At 33.1% G+C, this 22,632-nt stretch overlaps 1 protein-coding gene across 1 annotated transcript; it reads left to right on the top strand.

Annotated features, from left to right (window-relative positions):
• Positions 1-5,674: 5,674 nt before the first annotated feature.
• On the top strand, positions 5,675-8,528 carry LOC135148421 (glycine-rich protein DOT1-like). Its single transcript, XM_064083628.1, has 4 exons — positions 5,675-5,687; positions 5,991-6,188; positions 6,281-6,441; positions 8,463-8,528. The coding sequence occupies exons 1-4, from the start codon at positions 5,675-5,677 to the stop codon at positions 8,526-8,528; spliced, it is 438 nt and encodes a 145-aa protein (XP_063939698.1).
• Positions 8,529-22,632: the final 14,104 nt, after the last annotated feature.

Here is a 22,632-nt window from a genome sequence, read left to right as displayed (position 1 = left end):
TTTGCCATTTCAGTATTTTTTGCCATTTTCTGTGATCTTCTGTGATTTTTAGGTGTGGGAATTGCAAGGCAATTGGCCATAACAGAAGGACTTGCCCAGAGCTTCATCCAGTTGAGGCAAATTTTGAAGCTGGTGCTGCAAATGAGGAGGCAAATGTTGAAGCTGGTGCTGCAAATGAGGAGGCTACATATGGGGAAGAAGATGTAGGAACTGCACAGGAGGCAATGGAGTATCCTGACCAAGGACCACCATTGACTCAACAAAGTCAAGATTTTGAGGCAACTGAAGCTGAAGAAGAGGGTGAGGCTGCAAGTGAGGAAAGTGAGGATGATGAGACCCCTCTGGCAGTTGCAGCAAAGAAGATTAGACAAATGAAGTTGAGGACATTGGGGTTGACTTCAACCAAAGATTCCCCTGTCATGGTTGCATCTGCAAAGTTGAAGACCCTCAAACAGATTATGGATTCAGAAAAACAGCAAGAAAAAACTGTTGCAGAACAACAAGCTCTTGAGATGGAGGATGCCAGGAGGAAGACTGTAAAAAAGGAGATGCAACAGAGGATTGACAAAGGGAAAATGCCAATGCAAACCTCTCAGGTTGAGCCAAGGAGAAGCACCGGATTGTTTCAGAAAACTGCTTTCAGCAAATTCACAAACACAGAGGATAATCCAGTTGTCCTTGATGAGCCTGAGGCTGAGGCTGAGGAGGATACTCTACAAACCAAGGAACACTCTCCACCAGTGCAGATAAATTCTTACACAGGCCCTATGAAATTGGGGAAGAAAAAGCCTCCACCAGTGAAGCAATTTAAGACAATTGTTGGTCAAACAGAGCTGAAGTCTGCACCCTTCTTATCACATGGAAGAAATGTGATCACAAAGAGTTCATTGGCCAAGGCTCTCAGTAATTTGAAGAAGACTTATCTCCCAGGTTCAACAACAAAGGAGAAGGATACACAGCAGCCTTGATTTCTTTTAAGTTTTCCTCTATGATATTAAGTATGTAATGCTATGACATTTGCTACTTTGACTGTTTTCTGGACTATTTTATGTAATGCTTTTGGGGATGTTTTTTAACTTCATCTTTTGCAAGTAATTTAATGTCAGACAATGATTTTCATTCTAGTTCTTTTGTTTTGTTTTGCACAAGAAAGACAAACACACACAGTTATGATACATATATATACATATAAAACATCAAGGGCAAAAGGGTGTGGCGGGAGTCCTCCAGAATTTTGGAGGGAAACAAGGGGTATAATGTCATCTCTGTCCCCTCCGATTTATACCGGTATAACCGAAAAGGGTTAAAAGGTACGACGTACAAACATTGAGGGTCGAAAGGTACACTTTCAAACTTCGAGGCCGCATCCGTACATCACCCCATACTTCGAGGGTTAAAAGGTCATTAAGCCTATGTAAAATAACATAGTTTAAATCTCGAATTTCCTTTTTCATTTTTATCTGACTTTTGCAAATATGTTAGATGTCGAGATACAAGCATTTCATAACCTAACACCTGTCAAACAATGAGTTATGAACATACAAGTTCAACAAGAATTTATTAGACTTCCACATTCTACCATGAGTATGTTGAAATATAAAAGAAAAAATCTAATGTACACATTCAACAACTATTGCTGATGCACACGTTCTATATATATGAGCGAAGTCTTAGAAACCTCCCCCATCAATCAAGCTCTGTCTGCCGAATGGAAGGCTTTTCAATTCTCTTTCGGTGACATAAAGCACATTCAATGCTGACATAATAAGCTTTTGCTTGTTCTTAAAATCATCTAAACTCTCTACCTTCAAATATATAGGCTCCTTTGAACAGTTTCTCTCCACAAATACAACTTTTCCACTCAAGAGAACCTTCTTTGCCCATCCATTTGCGTCTAGGCCACTGTTAGCACTCGTTGTGTCAAGAATTACCTTGACGTTGGATGAAGAACTGCCTCGTAGAACTGATCTTTCAGGCTCTGGGATCCGGCATTCTGGGAACTTGGCAGCCAGTGTAGCCGTAAACAATTTTACAGTATTCTAGATGAAAGTGCTCTGTTGCCTACTGGAAAACTAAATCATCCAACAATCCATAAATACAATAATATGTCTTGACATGTCGAGAAGTATAGGATTCCTGAACTAACTACAGTAAGAAACCATGGTATTATACAATCAAGAAAGCTAATTTCAGAAAACCAGGGCCGTGTTCCTCTTAGAACTGTTGGCCTAAGAATCCTTAGAACCTTTTGGTATTGATAAGGGTTATGCAGCAAACTACACATGTAAAACGTTTCGTGTTTATGTATAATATTTTAAAATTATATTTGAACACATACAACAATGCGAAATACATGTATTTAGATTTAGATCCTGAAAATCTATTTAAAATTTGGGCTTCAAGGATGAGTTCTCTCCTAAGGGCAACCCGAGAAAACCATGGTATTATATAGCATGAAACGTTGAATAATTGAGAAAAACTGGATAATAAGATTACCCCTCTACATGTTCTCCAAGAATATTGCCAACTTCTACAAGTGCTTCTCTCCACTTCTCCACCTTGTCATTGTGCCTCGCTTTATGCTTTTAGTGTGAGTCCATAATTTCCTAGCTGGTGTTTGATATCACGAATTTCAACCTCAAAAAAAATGGTATATTAAAATACCTTGAGTTCTTGTCGCGTTCAAGGATGAGAACAAGTTAATCAAGACACCACGTAGAGTAAGCATAATTCTGGGAAAACACAATTATGGTGCTCATGGAGTTCTTGATCCCCTCTTTGATTGTCGAATACACCTCATCTCCGAAACGTATGTCACTCTTGTCCATGAAAGCTACAAAGCCTTCGGCCTTTAAAGCCTCATGTAGAAAGCATGTGAACTTGTTGCGAGTTTCCCCTCTGAAGCTCAAGAAAACATGAGAAAATGAGGCTTCTTTAATCATGGTGAGAGAGCTCTAAGTGAATAAACTAATGTTTAGGAGGTTTTAAGATCTGTAACCATAACATGGAAAGTCAACTACATTGTAAACATTGTCAGAAAAAATCTTCTGATATAAATTGACAAATTAGTTGAAATTCTATGCAGATAAAATACATCTATATAACGATGGAACAAGTCATTCGGCGGAAATTGTACTCATATTATGATTAGCTGGATTGCTTCCAAAAGGCAAACTAAATGTGGGAACTCAACTAGGTAAAATTTCACTTCATCTAGCATGCATGTCGGTCAGACAGTCAAAGAGTTTCACCTCCCTGGTATTATTAGGACACATTACATTCGGTGAATAAGATAATATTCTGGACGGAGCAACTTGTAAAATGTCCTGCACAACTGATTTCAAATTTCTATTTAATTACAGTCCAACTTATTTCAATATATACGATTATTTTTTCATGAAAATTATTAAAAACATTTTATATTATTAGATTTTGTTGGAATTATGATTCAAAATTGTAACTAAAATATTAATTAGTTGATTATGTTTTAATGTCTCTTTAATTATAGAAGATTTGTAACTTCGTAAACTAATCGTGCTTATGTGATTTGTACGAGCTCTATATAAAGAGCCTTTTGATTAATAAAATTATAAGCTTCCATGTCTCTCCTATAAGCTTCCACCTAATATATTATATCTATCTCCCTCTTGTATCTTAAAAAACCGACAAATGGTATCAGAGCTTCAATGATCTTAAGGATCTGTCAATGTGAGTTCATGACTTTCACCATCAAAAGTTCAAGTTTGGTGGAGGATTGTATATGAGAGGGAGATGCAACCTCTTGGATACAATCCAACACTAAATGAAATAAGGGATTTTGAAGACGAGTCAACCAAACCTCCCGAGAAAGAACATGAAGGGGGTCAAGAGGATCAAATAACAAGAGAGGCACCAAGATGAGTGTCATAATGATAAGAAAAATGTTTGTGGAGAGAAGTGCTCCATGCTTGGTGATAAACGATTGTGGTGAGAAGTGCACCATGTTTGTGAAGGTAAGTGCTTCACGGTTGTGAAGAGGAGTGCTCCATGCTTGATGATAATGAGAAGTACATTGTCATTTTCAAATTCTGAATAAATTTTACAATTTCTAATCAAGAGAGTGTTGGAATTATGATTCAAAATTGTAACTGAAATATCAATTAGTTGATTATGTTCTAATGTCTCTTTAATTATAGAAGATTTGTAACTTCATAAACTTATTATGTGGCACTAATCGTGCTTATGTGATTTGCACGAGCTCTATATAAAGAGCCTTTTGATTAATAAAATTATAAGCTTCCATGTGTCTCCTGTAAGCTTCCACCTAATACATTATATCTATCTTCTTCTTGTGTCTTAAAAAACCGACAGATTTGAATTGAAGTTATTTAACCTAAAAATTCTATTTCACTCCCAAATTGGCTAAACTTTTATAATGTAACGATTTTTCCACCAACAAAATTAAATTATTAACAAAATTATTCATTTTCTTTTTTGAAACTCGAACAATTTAATTTACGAAACACATATGTAAAATTGCTATTAAGTTTGAGAATTCAAAAAATAAGGAGTTCATATTATTATTATTAGTCAAATCCATATTAATACTTTAAATAACAATAAATTTAATAATTAGGGAATTTACCAAAACTACCACTTTTTCTAGGTTTTTTTTGCGATTTTACTACCTTTTAAAAATATTTGCAAATACATTACTCCCTCACTCCCATTTTATTTGAACCACTTTTCTTTTCTGGATGTCCCAAAAATAATGAACCTTCTATTTTACAACATCTTTTAAAGATTATCACAACCACACATTTATAAACTATACTTATTTAATATATATCCACTAACTCTCTTTATTCCTTTCTTGAAAATCACGCTACTCAAACGAGCTCAAACAAAATGGGACATAGGGAGAGTAACTTTTTAGAGAATATTTGCAACAATACGATCTACAAGTAGATACAACCAGATTTAAGTTTAATTAATTGGCCTAGCAGAGGTTGCAAGGGCTGTATACAGAATTTTTGCAAATATTTTCAAATATTTGGTATTTTTGTAAAATATTTGAAAAAGATGTAGTGTTTTTGTATAAAAATATTTTGGACTTAGATATTTATGAGAATACCCCATTTAACTATTCGACCACCTCTTGCTTGTTGATCAGTTTTGTTTTCTTCGTGGAGATGTTAAAGTGTCCAATTATAATCTCCAGAACTTCAGTAATAGTCTAAACAAAGTTTAGTAGATAGAGTGTTCATAAAATCCGAATTTCACTCTAACCTATATTAGCTCTTTCACAAAAATTGAGAGAGTCAAATTAGCTCAATTTGTTCGAACATTAGAGAATATATTTTTCTACCATTAAATAGTTCTAAAATTAATTTTTAATAACTTATTATCAACAAAATACTTGTACCATTAATAAAATCATATAAGAGGTTGTATATATATAAGCAGGCTACTGATCAAATCTTTAATACAAACTAATAACCCATTTCAAAATCACTATTTACAACTACAGGAATCACTAGTGTATACCGCATTAATCACTATTTAATATAGTAAAATCAGCAACTTTTATTTTTCATAATGGAGAAAATCTACTTATTTTAACTATTAGTTGTCGATTATTAATGATCAATTATGGTAATAGAAGGTCCATAATAGTAGTATCTGATGAAAGGAGATGTGTGATGGTGGTAAGTAGTCGCTAATTGTGGTAAGTTATGGTGGCAAGCGGTGATGACTATTAGTGATGGTAGCCGGTGGTGTCCAGTTATAAAAAAGTGTTGATAATAGTGTTAGGAGGTCCCTTATTATAGTACGGGTAAAGTTGATGATTATATACGTTGCATATATATATAGGCTAGTGATCAAATACAAATCACCCTTTAAATACAAACTAAAAACCAATCCAATTTAGTAATATCCTCTTTAGAAGTTAGTGATATTATCTTTTGGATTTAGTGATTTGCGTTATATAAATTTGTGAAAACCCGCAGATACTGGTGAAATTCTCCTGATCTGTTATAAATTCTCCACATATGTTCGATTTATCGCCTATGGTGGTGGTTGCTGTAGTGGCGATATTGGAGGTGAAGCTGGAGATGGAGTTGGAGGACATAGAAGCAATTTTTGGCTCTGTTTGGCAATTTTTGACAAAGATTTAGAATCAAAATTGAGGGCAAATAGTATTGGAGGTAAAAACGATCGAGGTGCGGCCGGAAGTGGAGGTGGAGGTGGAGGGGGCTGTGGAGGTGGGTTGGATTTGATGGTGATATAATTAATGGAGGTGGATGTGGAGGTGGTGGTTATGGAAGGGGCGAGCAACATGGAGATGGAGATGGTGAGGACGGAGTTGATGACGGAGACGAAGCTGAAGGAGGTGGAGGCAGTGGCGGAGATGGCGTTGATGAAGATGGAGGTGGAGATGAGGTTGTTATAGAGTTAGTGGTATTTTCTTTAGGGATTAGTCATATTTGAGCTTGGTTTTTAGTTTGTAGATTAAGCTGGGTTTGTAGTGGAGCAGGACTCTCTATATATATATATTTATATTCGCAAGATATGCTCTATATAAATTAGTGATACGTTATGTAAAAATTAGTAATTTTTGTAGTTAAAATAGTTATTAGAAAGTGACAGAAAACTGGTTTTTAATTTGTAGGCTAATTTAGTCTGTATTGGAGTAGGACTTATATACTTTATTCCAGACACCCTATCGTTATTTCTCACGCATCTTTACTTGTTATGGCACATCCTTTCAATCTCTTATCAAAATAAACAATCATTCTACATTCATCATTTCATACAATTATCCCTTCATCTTCTTATTCCCTCTATTTAAAATTCCAATTCCCTCTATTTAAAATTCCACCTTCAGCATCAGCCTCTTGTTCATAATTTACCTTCCTTGGGCGGAAATAGATCATGACTAGGGTGGGCTGCAGCCCGGCCCAAAACATATATTTATAAAAAATTTATATATATATGTGGGCCCAATATATTTTCACCTAGGTAGCCCAAAATTAAAAACCTAATTTTATAGTGCAGATATGATTCTCCACCAAACTAAACCTAATTCTATTTTTCACAGCCTGCATAATTAAAATCGCCTCTACTCCGCCGCTGCCGCTCTGTCTCCGAGCCCAGGCAGATTCCAAATCCTGGTTCCGCCTCTACTTCCGTATGAGCCTCTCTTCTTAATTTATCATTTTTAGTGTAATCACTACATCACCAGCATCCACAACAATCATTGTGATGATCTTTTCAGTATATCATATATCTAGATTTGTGCCCGATCCACGCCTAATGGGTAAGCCATTACCATATATTTTCGATTTATTTTTAATTTTACATATTTGGATTAAGTAATCCAATGATGGATTTTATTCTTGAGTTTCAATCTAAGATATAAATTTTCCAATTAAGTCTTCATTTATCTTCTTTTTTTTAGTGTAAACACTATATCACCACCGTCCACAACAATTATTTTTTTGATGCTCTCGATATATCATAAATCTAACGATTTGTGCCCGATTAATTCATGCATAATCTGTAAGTCATTGTCATATATTTACTTCTGATTTTGGATTTAGTTTTATTTGTACATATACTCGTTTAATTGAATGTTGGGTTATGATTTTTGAGTTTCGATCTAGGATATGAAGTTTCCAATAAAGTCTTAATTGTCATCTTTTTAGTATGAACACTACTCCCTCCGTCCATGTGATTGTTTACGTTCACTGTTTGCACGCATTTTGAGGTTTCTATAAAGTCTCGTTCCATAACTTTTTTTTATTAAAAGTTTAAATGAAAAACTTTTATTCAGGGAATTTTATTAAAAAATTATTATGAAAAAAATACTTTATGGCAGTGTCAAAATGCGTGCCAAAAAGTAACAAAAAGAACGTGCTAGGACACAGAGAGATCGGAGTATAACGAATATTTGTGCTTGATTCATGCATAATCAATGAGCCATTATCATATATTTATATCTTATTTTGGATTTCTTTTTCTCTATACATATTTGGAGTTAATGAAATGTTGGGTTGTGATTTTTGAGTCCCAATCTATGATATAAAGTTTTCAATAAAGCATAAAGTGATCATGATATAATTACATGAAAGCCTTATCATGACACACTTTAATCATCTTTTAATTTTTTTATGGTTCGATCTTTTCTTAAGATTATATATTGCATATATCATTGTATTTTTAAATTAGTCTTTGAAATTTATATTACAGAAATAATTTGATGTTCATCTTATTTCAGTTTATGTAAAAGAATTATTCTAAACAATGAAGAAATTGTTCCAACATAACTTAAAATGCCTCTTTTCATCTTGTGGTATAATCAGGTAATATTCCTTTTACTGTAGTTATTAATTCTGCTCTATTTTATGATGAAGAACTCAATAATTAGTTAAATACTGGTAACCATGTTGTCTCGATCCTTTTTTACCACCACATTTCAGATTGTCAATGTGGTTGAGGACTTGGACTTTGAGGAAGAAAGCAGGAGGAGGCGGAGGCAGGCTTAAGAAAGTGGTAAGGTCTTTTACACATATATAGGCCTATATGATTTCAATAGCATTCACATTCCGGAAAGGAGGTCTCATCCCTGCATAAGTAGGACGTGGAAAACCTCGACCCATATGGGTTGAATCAAATCCAGCAGTACACATCATACGATGTGGATGCATGAAAACTACAGAATTTAAATTTGCACCAGCTCCAAACCCTCGTGCATTTGGTAGATTTAGTCTCATAGAGGTACCTATGCCCCAGTTAGGCCCGAATTTCCAATTTCCACCTCCTTGTCGTCTAGGACACCTACCTCTTCCAAAACCTCTTCCTAAATCTCCAGTAGGATCATTTGTTCCGCAGGTAATTATGCTTGCATTATCATTGAGAGCCCTCCTTCGCTATGGCTAAGATTGAGATTGAGGTCGGAATTGGGATGTGTTCAAATAAGAATCAGCCATCTGCCTTGCACTACGTTTTCCATCAAAAAACTTAAACTCCTTGACCCTTCCATATTTAGATAAAACACTCTCAACTTCCGCATCAGTAGTCCACCAGTGTACCTCTCCCACGAAGAGCCTGCTTGCACCATTCTGATCCACAGGCGTTGAGCCATGAAACCCCAATTTTAATGCTTGAGAATCGACTCACATCTGGAGCTATTGCTTTCTGTCAAGTCTTAATTCCTTCCAAATTTGATGCCACTTCATGGGTCTGGCATAAAGTTCATCGTACTCATCATCATCATCATCTATCATCATTGTTTTTTCTGGAAGTGGCCAAATGAAAATAGACACGAAAGACTTTAACCAAAGTAATCTGTAAGTGCAACCAGCGCGAGCATATATGTAAGTTACCTAGAATATAAGAATGCTGTACTAGAACTGTATATATGTCATTGCCATGAAATTTTTTAACAACTTTAATATGTTAAACATTTCTGTTAATTGCAGCTCATATTCGTTGCCTAAAATTGAGAAGCCTAATGCCTAATGGAGTTTGGTTCTGCGATTCAACTTGTGGACAGATAATCTAATATGTTAAACATTTCTGTTGAGATTCAACGTAAATCTGTGTTGTGCTCCCGCCCCCATGGTCGCAAGTAGTTTGGATCATTGTGTTGGAATAATCTTAAATTTAATTATTATTTATTTGTTTTGTTTAGTAAAATAAAGCTGATGTAGTTGTTTAATTTTATAACAGGTAGAATTGGTCATTAAGTGATAGAGTATTTTTAGGAGAGTTTTGGATAAGTAGTTGCAGTGGATATGTGCTAAGAGTTGTTGCTACTTTTGTGCCACCACTTCTAGCATTAGTCTATTTATATTTTGTAATTATTCATTTTATCGTCAGTTGAATGCATTGTTTTCTTCAGTTTAGTTTTAAACAATGAATTTTGCTCACAAGAAGTTGTCTCAGTAATATACTTATATATAACAAAGATTCAGGTCTTGTTTTCTTTTTCTACACTTGGTATCAGAGCCAGGTTCCTCCGTCGCCGACGGTGGTGAAGTCACTGCTGGTGGAGGCGGTCCTCGTGGTGGCTGTGGTCAGTGACATGAAGGTGGCAACGCTACATATGTAGTATGGGATGCATGTGTAGTATGGGGCTGCCGAGAAAAATGAGACCATGCCGGAGAAGCATGCTGAAGGAAGAGAACAAGTTAGAGTGGCAGAAGGCCATGAAGAACGAGATGGAACAAATTTGTGGAGGCAAGGACACGGAAGGTGTTTGATGGAATGTCTGAGAGAGATATTGTTGCTTGGAATGCAATGATTTCTGGATTCGAATTATGGTGATTATGTGCACCTTGAGAGAAGTGCTCCAATGAATTTGGTGTTGGTGAGAAGTGCATCAACTAATTGTTTTTTATGAGAAGTGCATCAAACTTGGTAGTGGTGAGAAGTGCATCACAAAATGAAGAGATGGTGGTGAGAAGTGCATCACAAAATGAAGAGAAGTGCTTCATAAATTTAAGATTAAGGGGGTGATTGTTGGAATAATCTTAAATTTAATTATTATTTATTTGTTTTGTTTAGTAAAATAAAGCTGATGTAGTTCTTTAATTTTATAACAGGTAGAATTGGTCATTAAGTGATAGAGTATTTTTAGGAGAGTTTTGGATAAGTAGTTGCAGTGGATATGTGCTAAGAGTTGTTGCTACTTTTGTGCCACCACTTCTAGCATTAGTCTATTTATATTTTGTAATTATTCATTTTATCGTCATTTGAATGCATTGTTTTCTTCAGTTTAGTTTTAAACAATGAGTTTTGCTCACAAGAAGTTGTCTCAGTAATATACTTATATATAAACAAAGATTCAGGTCTTGTTTTCTTTTTCTACACATTGTAGCAGACAACATAATACCATTTTAATTGGGCAGACATTTGACATGGATGTCTTTTGAATTAAATAATTCTTTGTGAATTTTTGAAACCTCTACGAAGATCTTTTTAACTATTTAGTTTCAATGATTTTGGCTATGGTAACATTTCAGTGTGCTAGTTTAATAAAGAGGTAGTTCAGGGATGAAACAAAGTATGTGTCGTAACACCTGAACTTAAGATAACCCGCACTTCTCGTTAATTATAGCAAATTTCTACTTTGTGCATTCAGATCGTAAACCAGCTGTGGGCATACATCTAAGAAACAAGCTACAGAATCCTAGCTAGTAACAAGATGCTACATTGAGAATTTTCCTTAAGTTGTGTTGCAAGGTTTCTATTAATTTGTCTTCATTCTTGAAGCTTGAATGAGTAAGTTAAGGGAACAACTTTGACGGAGTTCTGTTTAGGAATGGATGGAGGCCGTAGGAACTGTGATGGAGGCTGTAGTTTTTGTACCATAGCACCAAGTTTGATGGGTTGGCATGGTCGCATGGACAAAGGAGGTGTTTTGGAGTTGTATATATGTGTCAAAACTACTAACATTAACTATCACTAGCACAGGATCTGCTCACAACCTGTAGAGGTGTCGGTCATGAGTAGCTTCAGCTTCGACAACTAGAATTGAGCCACTTGTTAGCAAAATCAAGGTTTTGGCTCGATTAAGGGTGAGCATTCGGTTCTCATAATGTACTTGATGTCTAATAAAGTTGCTACGTATTATGACTATTCAGTGACCAATAAAGCTATTTTTCTTCCTGTATTATGATAATTCAGTTCCACTTTTTCCTCTGTATTATGATATTTCGGTGACCAATGAATTTATTTTTTTAAGAACACAGATATTCCATTTTTTTGGTTCATAGTGAAGCTCGTACCCGAGAGCTTTGATTCACTTCTAAATCTCACAATTTGCTTTCAAACACATAGATATTCCATTTTTTTTTGTTCACTGTGAAGCACGTATCCACGAGCTTTGATTCACTTCAGAATCTCACAATTTGCACCACCTCGCACATAGGTGGGTGGTCGAGCAACACAGTACTAGTAACACATTTACACATGTTCCACTACATGAAGCCTTGAAAGACCCTTTATGCAATTAATGAGGGATATAAGGTCTCACCTTTGGATTTACACTTTGAAGCAACTGTTGATCATCTTGTCTAATGCAAACTGAAAACACAATCTAAATTTACGAACACGTGATTGGGACTTGCTCAATTTTGATTTGACAATTTGGGGCTTTGTACCCACAATTTCCAACACAAATATGGTATAAAGAATAAATTGTGGTGTTATATATCTGGTGAAAATTTATAATAAATGGATTCGAGCCAAGTAAAAAGATGGCAAGAGACGAGATCAAAAATTTGACAGAGATGCTTAAAAATTATATGTTTGAAGAGAGGCGTGAAATATTATTTGAGGATTGATCATAACAATGAATCAATAATACAATTCACTAGGAGCTGAGAATCTTTAAGTTCTTTCTTTCTATTCAATCATAAACATGATCTGCAGAGGGGATGTTAGTATTTGAAGTGAAAATATTGCATAATAATTTTTCGGCGGCGATTGATAAAAGTTGAAGAGAAAATATTGATATTAATTTTTCTTATATTGCATATCGGACGGAGATTCCAACACATCAATTTATACTAACATGACTATGACTTGTCAAATCCATTCTGACTTAAAATATTAATTCCCTGCACCCAACATATCTTAGATGTATCTAGTATTTTTACCTCCTAGACTTCTAGTACAATGACTCTTGAAATTTTCTGAAATATATTATTTTATAAATTTTAGAAAATGCATTATCTTCATCACTCCCCCTTAATGCATTTTTTGGTAACTCCTAGTTGCTAATGAAGAAAATTAATCTTGTTTTTTGGAAGTGCTTTGGTAAAAATATCCGCCACCTGGTCATTGGGGGACAAAACTTCAGCTTCACCACTCACTCCATCTTCAACTGCTTCTCTAATGAAATTTTATTTGATTGCAACGTGCTTCTTGTGTCATGACTAACTTGATTATGAGCAATGTCTATTGTAGACTTGTTGTCACAATAAATATTTTGTGTCGTGTTCTTGTTTGTATCCAATATCATCAAGAATTCTTCGTAACCATATTTGTTCCAAATTTCCACCTCCTTGTCCTCTAGGACACCCACCTCTTCCTAAATCTCCAGTAGGATCATTTGTTCCGCAGGTAATTATGCCTGCATTATCATTCAGAGCCCTCCTTCCCTGTGGCTGAGATTGAGATTGAGGTCGGAATTGGGATATGTTCGTATAAGAATCTGCCATCTGCCTTGCAGTGTACCTCTCCCACGAAGAGCCAGCTTGCACCATTCTGATCCACAGGCGTTGAGCCATGAAACCCCAATTTTAATGCTTGAGAATCGACTCACATCTGGAGCTATTGCTTTCTGTCAAGTCTTAATTCCTTCCAAATTTGATGCCACTTCATGGGTCTGGCATAAAGTTCATCGTACACATCATCTCATCATCATCATCACTGCTTTTTGTGGAAGGGGCCAAATGAAAATAGACACGGAAGACTTTAACCAAAGTGATCTGTAAGTGCAACCAGAGCGAGCATATATGTAAGTTACCTAGAATATAAGAATGCTGCACTAGAACTGTATATATGTCATTGCCAGAACTTTTTTAACAACTTTAATATGTTAAACATTTCTGTTAATTGCAGCTCATATTCGTTGCTTAAAATTGAGAAGCCTAATGCCTAATAGAGTTTGGTTATGCGATTTAACTTGTGGACAGGTAATTTAATATGTTAAACATTTCTATTGAGATTCAACGTAAATTTGCGTTGTGCTCCTGCCCCCATGGTCGCTAGTAGGTTTGGATCATTTTTGGTGTTAATGGTTGCAATGTGTGTTGGGTGAGACATATCATTGTAGCAGACAACATAATACCATTTTAATTGGGCAAACATTTGACATGGATGTCTTTTGAATTAAATAATGCTTTGTGAATTTTTGAAACCTCTACCAAGATCTTTTTAACTATTTTGTTTCAATGATTTTGGCTATGGTAACATTTTAGTGTGCTAGTTTAATAAATAGGTAGTTCAGGGATGAAACAAAGTATGTGTCGTAACACCTGAACTTAAAATAACCCCCACTTCTGGTTAATTATAGCAAATTTCTACTTTGTGCATTCAGATCGTAAAACAGTTGTGGGCATACATCTGAAGAAACAAGCTACAGAATCCTAGCTAGTAACAAGATGCTACATTGAGAATTTTCCTTAAGTTGTGTTGCAAGGTTTCTATTACTTTGTCTTCATTCTTGAATCTTGAATGAGTAAGTTAAGGGAACAACTTTAAGGGACACTTTAAATTGGTGAATATTTTTTACATTCGGTTTTCTCATAAATACCTAAGTACAAACTAATTTTTTTTTTGAAATGTTTACAAAAATACCAAATTTTTGAAAATATTTGTAAAAGTTCTATATGCAACTATACTTGCAACCATGCGTGCAACCCCAGCCCGCTAATTAACTAAAAGTACATCTGGTTGCATTTAGTCGCAGATCGTATTTTTGCAAATATTTTCAACCAATAGTAAAATCCGAAAAAAATCTAAAAAAAGTGGTAGTTTTGGTAATTTTACGTTAAGAATTCTCGGTGGAGCAGCTTGTAAAATGTCCTACACAACTGATTTGAAGTTTTTATTTACGGTACAACTTGTTTCAACATAAAGGATATTTTTTCATGAAAACTATTAAAAACACTTTATATAATTAGATTTTGTATTTAATATTCATAGTCACACTTGTAGACAGAAAATAGAGTGAAAGACTTTGAGTGGGAGATTAAGTAAAGGATCAAAGAGGTTAATGGGTGTTTAAATTAGTTGTAACCTTCACATTGTATTATACCGTAAAAAAGTTGATAATAAATTAGTTTTGAATTGAAGTTATTTATCCTGAAAACTCTATTTGACTGTATTTGCGAAAATATGTAACCAGATTTTAGTTTAGTCGATTGGTCTTGCAAGTTTTGCAAGTATGATTGCATCTAATTGCAAGTATAATTGCATGATATTTTTGTAAAATATTTGTAAAAGATGTAGTGTTTTTGTAAAAAAATATTTTGGACTTGGTTATTTATGAGAATACCCTATTTAACTATTGGACCACCTCTTGCTTGTTGATAAATTTTGTTTTCTACGTGGAGATGTTAAAATGTCCAATTCTAAAATTTAGAACTTCAATTATAGCCTAAACAAAGTTTAATGGATAGAGTGTTCATAAAATGAAATTCACTCTAACCTATATTAGCTCTTTGACAAATATTGAGAAAGTCAAGTTAGCTCAATTAATTGGAACATTAGAGAATATATTTTTCTACCTTTAAACAGTATTAAATTTAATTTTTAATAACTTGTTATCAACAAAATACTTCTATCAAGAATAAAATTATGTACGAGGTTGTGTATATATAAGTAGGCTAGTGATCGAATTTTAAATATGAACTAAAAACCCGTTTCAAAATCACTATTTACAACTATAGGATTCACTAGTTTATACTGCATTAATCACTGATTTATATAATAAAATCTGCAAATTTTATTTTTTCATAATTGAGAAAATCTACTTATTCTAACTATTAGTTGTCGATTATTAATGATCAATTATGGTAGTAGGAGGTCTATAATAGTAGTAAGTGATGAAAGGAGGCGTGTGATGGTGGTAAGTAGTCGCTAATTGTGGTAAATTATGGTGGCAAGCAGCGATGACTATTAGCGATGGTAGCCGGTGGTGCCCAGTTATGAAAAAGTATTGGTAATGGTGTTAGGGGGTCCCTTATTATAATACCGGTAAAGTTGATGATTATATATATGTGTCTGTATATTTATATTTATATATATATATATATATATATAAGGAACATCCTTATATATAAGTATTTTTGTTAAAAATTTAAAAAAAAATGCTTTGAATAAATATTAATATAATACTCTTTACTTATATTTTTAAATTCGACTATGTGCATTGAATTCTACCAAAACAAATAATCAAAACTTAAAATAGAAATAGAATTAATTGCTTAACTAAGGATTCTACTAACTAATTTAATATGTGTTTTTATTATATGGTAGGTGTTTTTTCTACCAACTAATTTCAACAATTTTTTTATGATTATTATCACAAGATTCTACTACGTGTTTTTATTATATGTTAGGTGTTCTTCTAATCAAAAAATTATCAGAGAAGTATTTTTGTTAAAAATCTGAAAAACAAATGCTTTAAATAAATATTAATATAATATTTTTTACTTATATTTTAGATTCGACTATGTGTTTTCAATTCTACCAAAACAAATGATGAAAACTTAAAATAGAAATAGAATTAATTACTTAATTGAGAACTTATTCATGTATTTTTACGAACATACTTTTCAATAATCATTCCCATTATCATGTTCTCTTAAGTATTTTAATATGACTCATTATATTATTTAATATTCAAAGAAGTATTCTTATGTAAGATATGTTGTTATAATTCAAATTCCATTACATATATCAAGTTAACTACCAAAATTATGATTTATAAAATCATTAAAATTAGTGTTCTTGTGTAAAAAACAATATATGACAAATAAAATTTAGTTTACTATTTTATTAATATCCATGTTCAAATATATGTGATGAACGATTATTAGAATTTAATTAAGAATTTTATTTTGGATTCATATAAGTGTTTTCGTGTTTGATTAAATATGATCAATTAAATTCATTTATAAACACGAAACTAAATATACAAGGTAAGATTCATAAAGATATTCTATAAAACAGATCTAGCGTAGATAAAATTTATGAATTTGAAATCTAAATCTTTTTTATATGATCTTTTGAAATTCGAAATTTGAAATTCAAGTTTAATATACATCAAATGCTTTGATTGATTGATTAAAGATAAGGAAAATATAAAAAAAGAAATCAATTAATAACATATCCTTCTAATTATGTTAATGAAATTATGTATATGTATTGTCGAAAATGGAAACTTGATCAACAGAATTTTTTATTTCAATGTCCAAAAAATTTCTGTGAATATATATATACAATATTCAAAAGAATTTTTGAAAAAAACAATGCATCGGAGGTTTTCACATATAGTGTTTTATTGGAAAAATTTGTTAAGCTAATGTTTTACTATATATTATTCTATTATATTTGAGCGAATCTTTTGCTTATAAAAAAAAATATTTGAGGGAATCTTTTAAAGTAATATAAATTTATTAAAATATTAATTTAAAGATTCTACTATATATTATTCTACAAATTTGAGTGAACAGTTATTGGAATCTCATAATATTATAATATGTCAATATTCGACTAAGTGTATTATTAGATACCAAAAATAGAAGATATAAAGTAATTGTAGGAACAATCGGACCTTGGCCCTGCGTTTTATGATAGTAATTAAAAGTTCGAACAGAATATTAACCTTAATCGCTACGGCGCAAGCGATTCAAATCCACGTCTTCTATTGTATTCCCTGATTCTCCTTGGAGGAAGTGTGGCCTTCGATCTCCCAAGGTGTGCCTCTCCTTAAAGCTCCGAAAACCAAAACCCTAGCTGTCTCCTTCAGAAAAACCTCTGCCTCTCTCAAACTCTAGGATTAATTCATTTTGGTGTGTCTTTCAGCTTTGAGAGAACGAGAATATATATAGGCTACAGTAGGGATCATGGACCATTAGGTCAGGCCTTCCAATGACATTCCGGGCCAGGCCCAATGTCATTAAATATTAATTCAATCCACTAAAGAATTAATATTTGCACTACCTTTCCTAATTCCGTAAATTAATTATTTAATTCGGCTCCCATATTAATTGCTTATAAATTCCCCATGTTTAAGATATCGCATGTCCATTAATTAAATTAATTTCTGACAATTAATTTAATCAATATCTTTTATCCTTGATCATCCACTCAACCTTATAATTATGCAAGAACAAATCTGCCTGCAGGACTAAAGCATAATTATCTTTATGAGCTTTCAAGAGGACATCATCACCCGAATATATTTTTCGGACACGGTTTCCTTCTATAGTCAATATCCCACTCTGTATATAATGTCATTGCCCAATACATAAATTTGTAATTTAAAATAAATTACTTAACTTATGAGTCAAGGCATGTGCATTAAATATAAGTGTCAATCACTATATCTGGATTAAGAACTTAAGCATTAATAACATCATAGAATCTTAGTTCTTTATTGTCAGAATTAAAGAAACAATTATTCTACTATTTTGATCTCGTTCAATATACACAAAGTATACAAGTATTATTCAACAGTCAAGATAAACTATGATAATACTTCAGCCGTTCCAGTGGTTTAACTAACACCACCTCGACTCTGAACCTTTATTATATTATATAAGGAGTCTGACAATCTAATCTTCTGCTATCCCATTTGATACTAGATTGTCTACAATATATAATATACAGACAATGTGAAAACATGCATTCAAGATTCTCAAATAATTGTTATATACTTCAAACGAATATTTCAGTATAATCCTAACAATCTCCCACTTATACTCAAGATGTTCTTTGAGTATATCAGTGTTTATTACAAGCAATCCACTACCAACTATAATAACTATGTGACCAAGTATCTGACTCCTATCGCTTCCACGTGCTCCCGAAAAGCCTTAGCTGGTAAGCTCTTCGTGAAAGGATCTGCCCGGTTATCCTTCAATGCTATATCAGTCACAATGATATCTCCTCGCTTAACGAACTGTCGTATGAGGTGATACTTACGCTCTATGTGTTTCGCTGCTTTATGGGCCCGTGGTTCCTTGGTATTTGCCGCAGCACCAGTGTTATCACAATAAATCGTGATTTGCTGAGGCAAATTAGGAACCACACCCAAATCCAGCAGGAAGTTTCGGAACCATATAGCCTCTTTGGCTGCCTCAGAGGCCGCCACATATTTGGCTTCCATGGTTGAGTCTGCGATGCATTTCTGCTTCACACTCCTCCATATTACGGCTCCACCTCCCAAGGTAAAAACACATCCCGAGGTGGACTTTCTCTTATCCTTATCTGTCTGGATACTTTACATTCGGTGAATAAGATAATTATCAGGGGTTTTCTCGTAAATTCCTAAGTCCAAAATATTTTTTTACAAAAATACTACATTTTTTCCAAATACTTTACAAAATTACCAAATTTTTGAAAATATTTGCATAACTACTGTACTATGCAACTATACTTGCAACTCCTGCGGGGTCAATTAACTAAAGCTACATCATGTTGCATCCAGTTGCAGATCTTATTTTTGCAAGTATTTTCTGAGAAGTGTGTATTTACAAATAATTTCAAAAGATAGTAAAATTACGAGAAAAAAAAACCTAGAAAAAGTGGTAGTCTTGATAAATTCCCATTAAAATTCTAGATGGAGTAGCATGTAAAATGTCCTACACAACTAATTTCAAATTTCTATCTACAGTCCACCTTGTTTTCAATATATAAGATTATTTTTTCATGAAAACTATAAAAACACTTTATATTATTAGATTTTGTATTGAATATTCATAGTCCCACTTGTAGATAGAAAATAGAGTGAAAGACTTTGAGTGGGAGATTAAGGAAATGATCAAAGAGGTTAGTCGGCGTTTAAATTAGTTGTAATCTTCAATCTTGTATCATAAGGTAAAAAAATTGATAATAAATTAGTTTTGAATTGAAGTTAGTAATCGTAAAACTCTATTTGACTTCCAAATTGCCTAAACTCTTATAATGTAACGATTTTTCCACCAACAAAATTACATTGTTAATTAACAAAATTATTCTTTTTTTTTTGAAACTCAAACAATTTAATTTATGAAACGCATATATAAAATTTCTATTATGTTTCAGAATTCAAAAAATAACGAGTTCATTTATTATTATTAGTCAAATCCATATTAATATTTTAAATAAATAATAAATTTAATAATTAGGGAATTTACCAAAACTATCACTTTTTCTAGGTTTTTTTGTGATTTTACTATCTTTTAAAAATATTTGCAAAAATATTAACTTTTTAGAAATATTTGCAAAAATACGTTATGCAACTAGATGCAACCAAATTTTAGTTTAGTTAATTGGCCTCGCGGGCTTGGAGGTATGTTTGCATCTAGTTGCAAGTATAATTGCATGTGGTTGCATACAGTATTTTTGCAAATATTTTCAAAATTTTGAAATTTTTGTAAAATATTTGAAAATGATGTAGTGTTTTTGTAAAAAATATTTTGGACTTGGGTATTTATCAGAAAACCCCATTTAACTATTTGACCACCTCTTACATTTTGATAATTTTTGTTTTCTTCGGGGAGATGTTAAAATGTCCAATTCTAATCTCTAGAACTTTAATTATAGTCTAAACAAAGTTTACTGGGCAGAGTGTCCACAAAATCCAAATTTCACTCTAACCTATATTAGTTCTTTCATAGAAAATGAGAGAGTCAAATTAGCTCAATTTGTTCAAAAATTAGAAAATATATTTTTCTACCATTAAACACTAAAATTGATTTTTAATAAGTTGTTGGTGACCCAATATAGTTTCAGCCCAAAAATCCAAACCATAATTCTATAGCACAGCTATGTTTCTCCATATAAACACCTCTGTCTCTATTCTTCAATATTCTTCAGAGCCTACACAATTAAAATGGCCGCTACACCGCCCATGCGTCTCCCAATCAAGGTGGATTCCAAATCCTGATTCCGCCCCCGCTTCTGTATCGTCTCTTTTCTTAATTTATCATTTTTAGTGTAATCACTACATCACCACCATCCACAATAATTATTGTCATGATCTTTTCAATATATCATATATCTGACGATTTGTACCCGATCCACGCCTCATGGGTAAGCCATTACCATATATTTAATTTTTATTTTGGATTTAATCTTAATTTTACATATTTCGATTTAATCCAATGATGGGTTTTATGTTTGAATTTCAATCTAAGATATAAATTTTCCAATTAAGCCTAAATTTATCTTTTTTAGTGTAAACATTATATCACCATCGTCCACAATAATCATTTTTATAATGTTCTCGATATATCATAAATCTGACGATTTGTGCCCGATTAATTCATGCCTAATTTGTAATTGTCATATATTTACTTCTTATGTTGGATATAGTTTTATTTCTACATATATTCGTTTAATTGAATGTTGGGTTATGAGTTTTGAGTTTCGATCTAAGATATATATAAAGTTTCCATAAAAGTCTTAATTATCATATTTTTAGTATAAACACTAATTCCTCCGTCCTATGTGATTGTTTACGTTCGCTGTTTGTGAAGGAATTTACGGAAGAGCGGAAGCATGATATAACAATTATCAATCCGTAAATCATGAATCGCGCATATAGAAAGACACATAAATTACATACATACGATTTATGAAATAGTTTTAGAATCGAATTCTAACCTTTAAAAGCGATCCAAGGAAGACAAAGAGAGGTCCTAGCAGTTGCTTCTCAATGCGTGAAGCACTCTACCGGTATCCACCAAGATTAATCCTTCGATGAAGCTTTTATAAAGATGGAGCCCTTCTACTTTTGAGAGAGAGAGAGATGAAGAAGGTGAGGGAGGCTACTAGGTTTTCACAAAACCCCAGTTATCTAAAGCCTTCTCATCTCTTTCTTTATATAGGGCCCTCCTAGGTTTTACACAATTATTATATCAATATATATTAATATATATAAATCCCACACTTTATCTTATAAAATGTTTAAATAATAATTAAAACTATTTTAATTATTATTATTTTCTAAACTCCTTAGAAAATAACCTGCTCTCTCAAAAAATCCCTTCATCAATAAATTAATCTTTTTATGGTGTGACCCTGTAGGTTCAATATTATGCCGGTAGTAGAAATAAATAATAATAAACCTTTTATTAATTATTTATATGAATTCTAAAATTCACTAAATATAATTAACTGATTAATTATATTTATTCTACATCGTGAGTGATGCTTCTCAACATATCGCGACTATCCGGATAATATGAATTCTCTGCTTAGAATAACAAGAACCTGTCAGTGACTAGTTACCGTACAATTAATTCCTTCTACCCTTACAATATCCCGATTAAATACAAGGCATGGATCTCGTGTCAAGCCTATCAAATTTAATCATATGATTTCTTGTTCTTAATGCGAAGTTCATATTAATGCAAATTAGAAACTCCTTTCTAATTTCATACACTCTGGCCAGAGATTCCAGAACTTGCATAGAAAGAATAACATAGGATATTCTCTTCCTATACTGGAAGGGGTAGATCCTCTATTGACGTTAACTATCTCTATACATAAATCCCTATGCCCAGAATAGTCCTAATGGTTGTCCTTGAGACTAAGGACTAAACCAAAGCACAGTTCTTTATATATAAGATAACTTTAACGATCTCAAGTCTTAGGACACTTGTACAACTATCACTCAGTGAATAACTATTGACACGTGAGTAATCTCCATTAGTTATTCAACTTATCGAGTCATGTTCAGTGAACTTATTCCCCAATAAGCACCTACATACTGGCTATAGTGTCACCACACAAATGCCTATGAGAACAGACATCCTCCTCAAGGGAGCAAGCACAGTATGTACCAATCTTTGCGGATTTACTAACTTCCGATTAGTTATCCTATGATCAGGAACTGTTTAAGTCCAGAGTTATCATCTTCTA

Source organism: Daucus carota, chromosome 8 (assembly GCF_001625215.2).
Source record: "Daucus carota subsp. sativus chromosome 8, DH1 v3.0, whole genome shotgun sequence".
Classification (NCBI taxonomy): Eukaryota; Viridiplantae; Streptophyta; class Magnoliopsida; order Apiales; family Apiaceae; genus Daucus; species Daucus carota.
The sequence above is the reverse complement of the archived record's forward strand: the minus strand, read 5'-3'. Positions and strand labels throughout refer to the sequence as shown.

Bases quoted from the DNA above. Each gene is read 5' to 3' on its own strand.
- LOC135148421 (XM_064083628.1), top strand. The intron at 6,189-6,280 runs GTAAAAACGATC...TAATTAATGGAG, and splicing joins GAGGGCAAATAGTATTGGAG to GTGGATGTGGAGGTGGTGGT. The intron at 6,442-8,462 runs GTATTTTCTTTA...ACCACATTTCAG, and splicing joins AGGTTGTTATAGAGTTAGTG to ATTGTCAATGTGGTTGAGGA.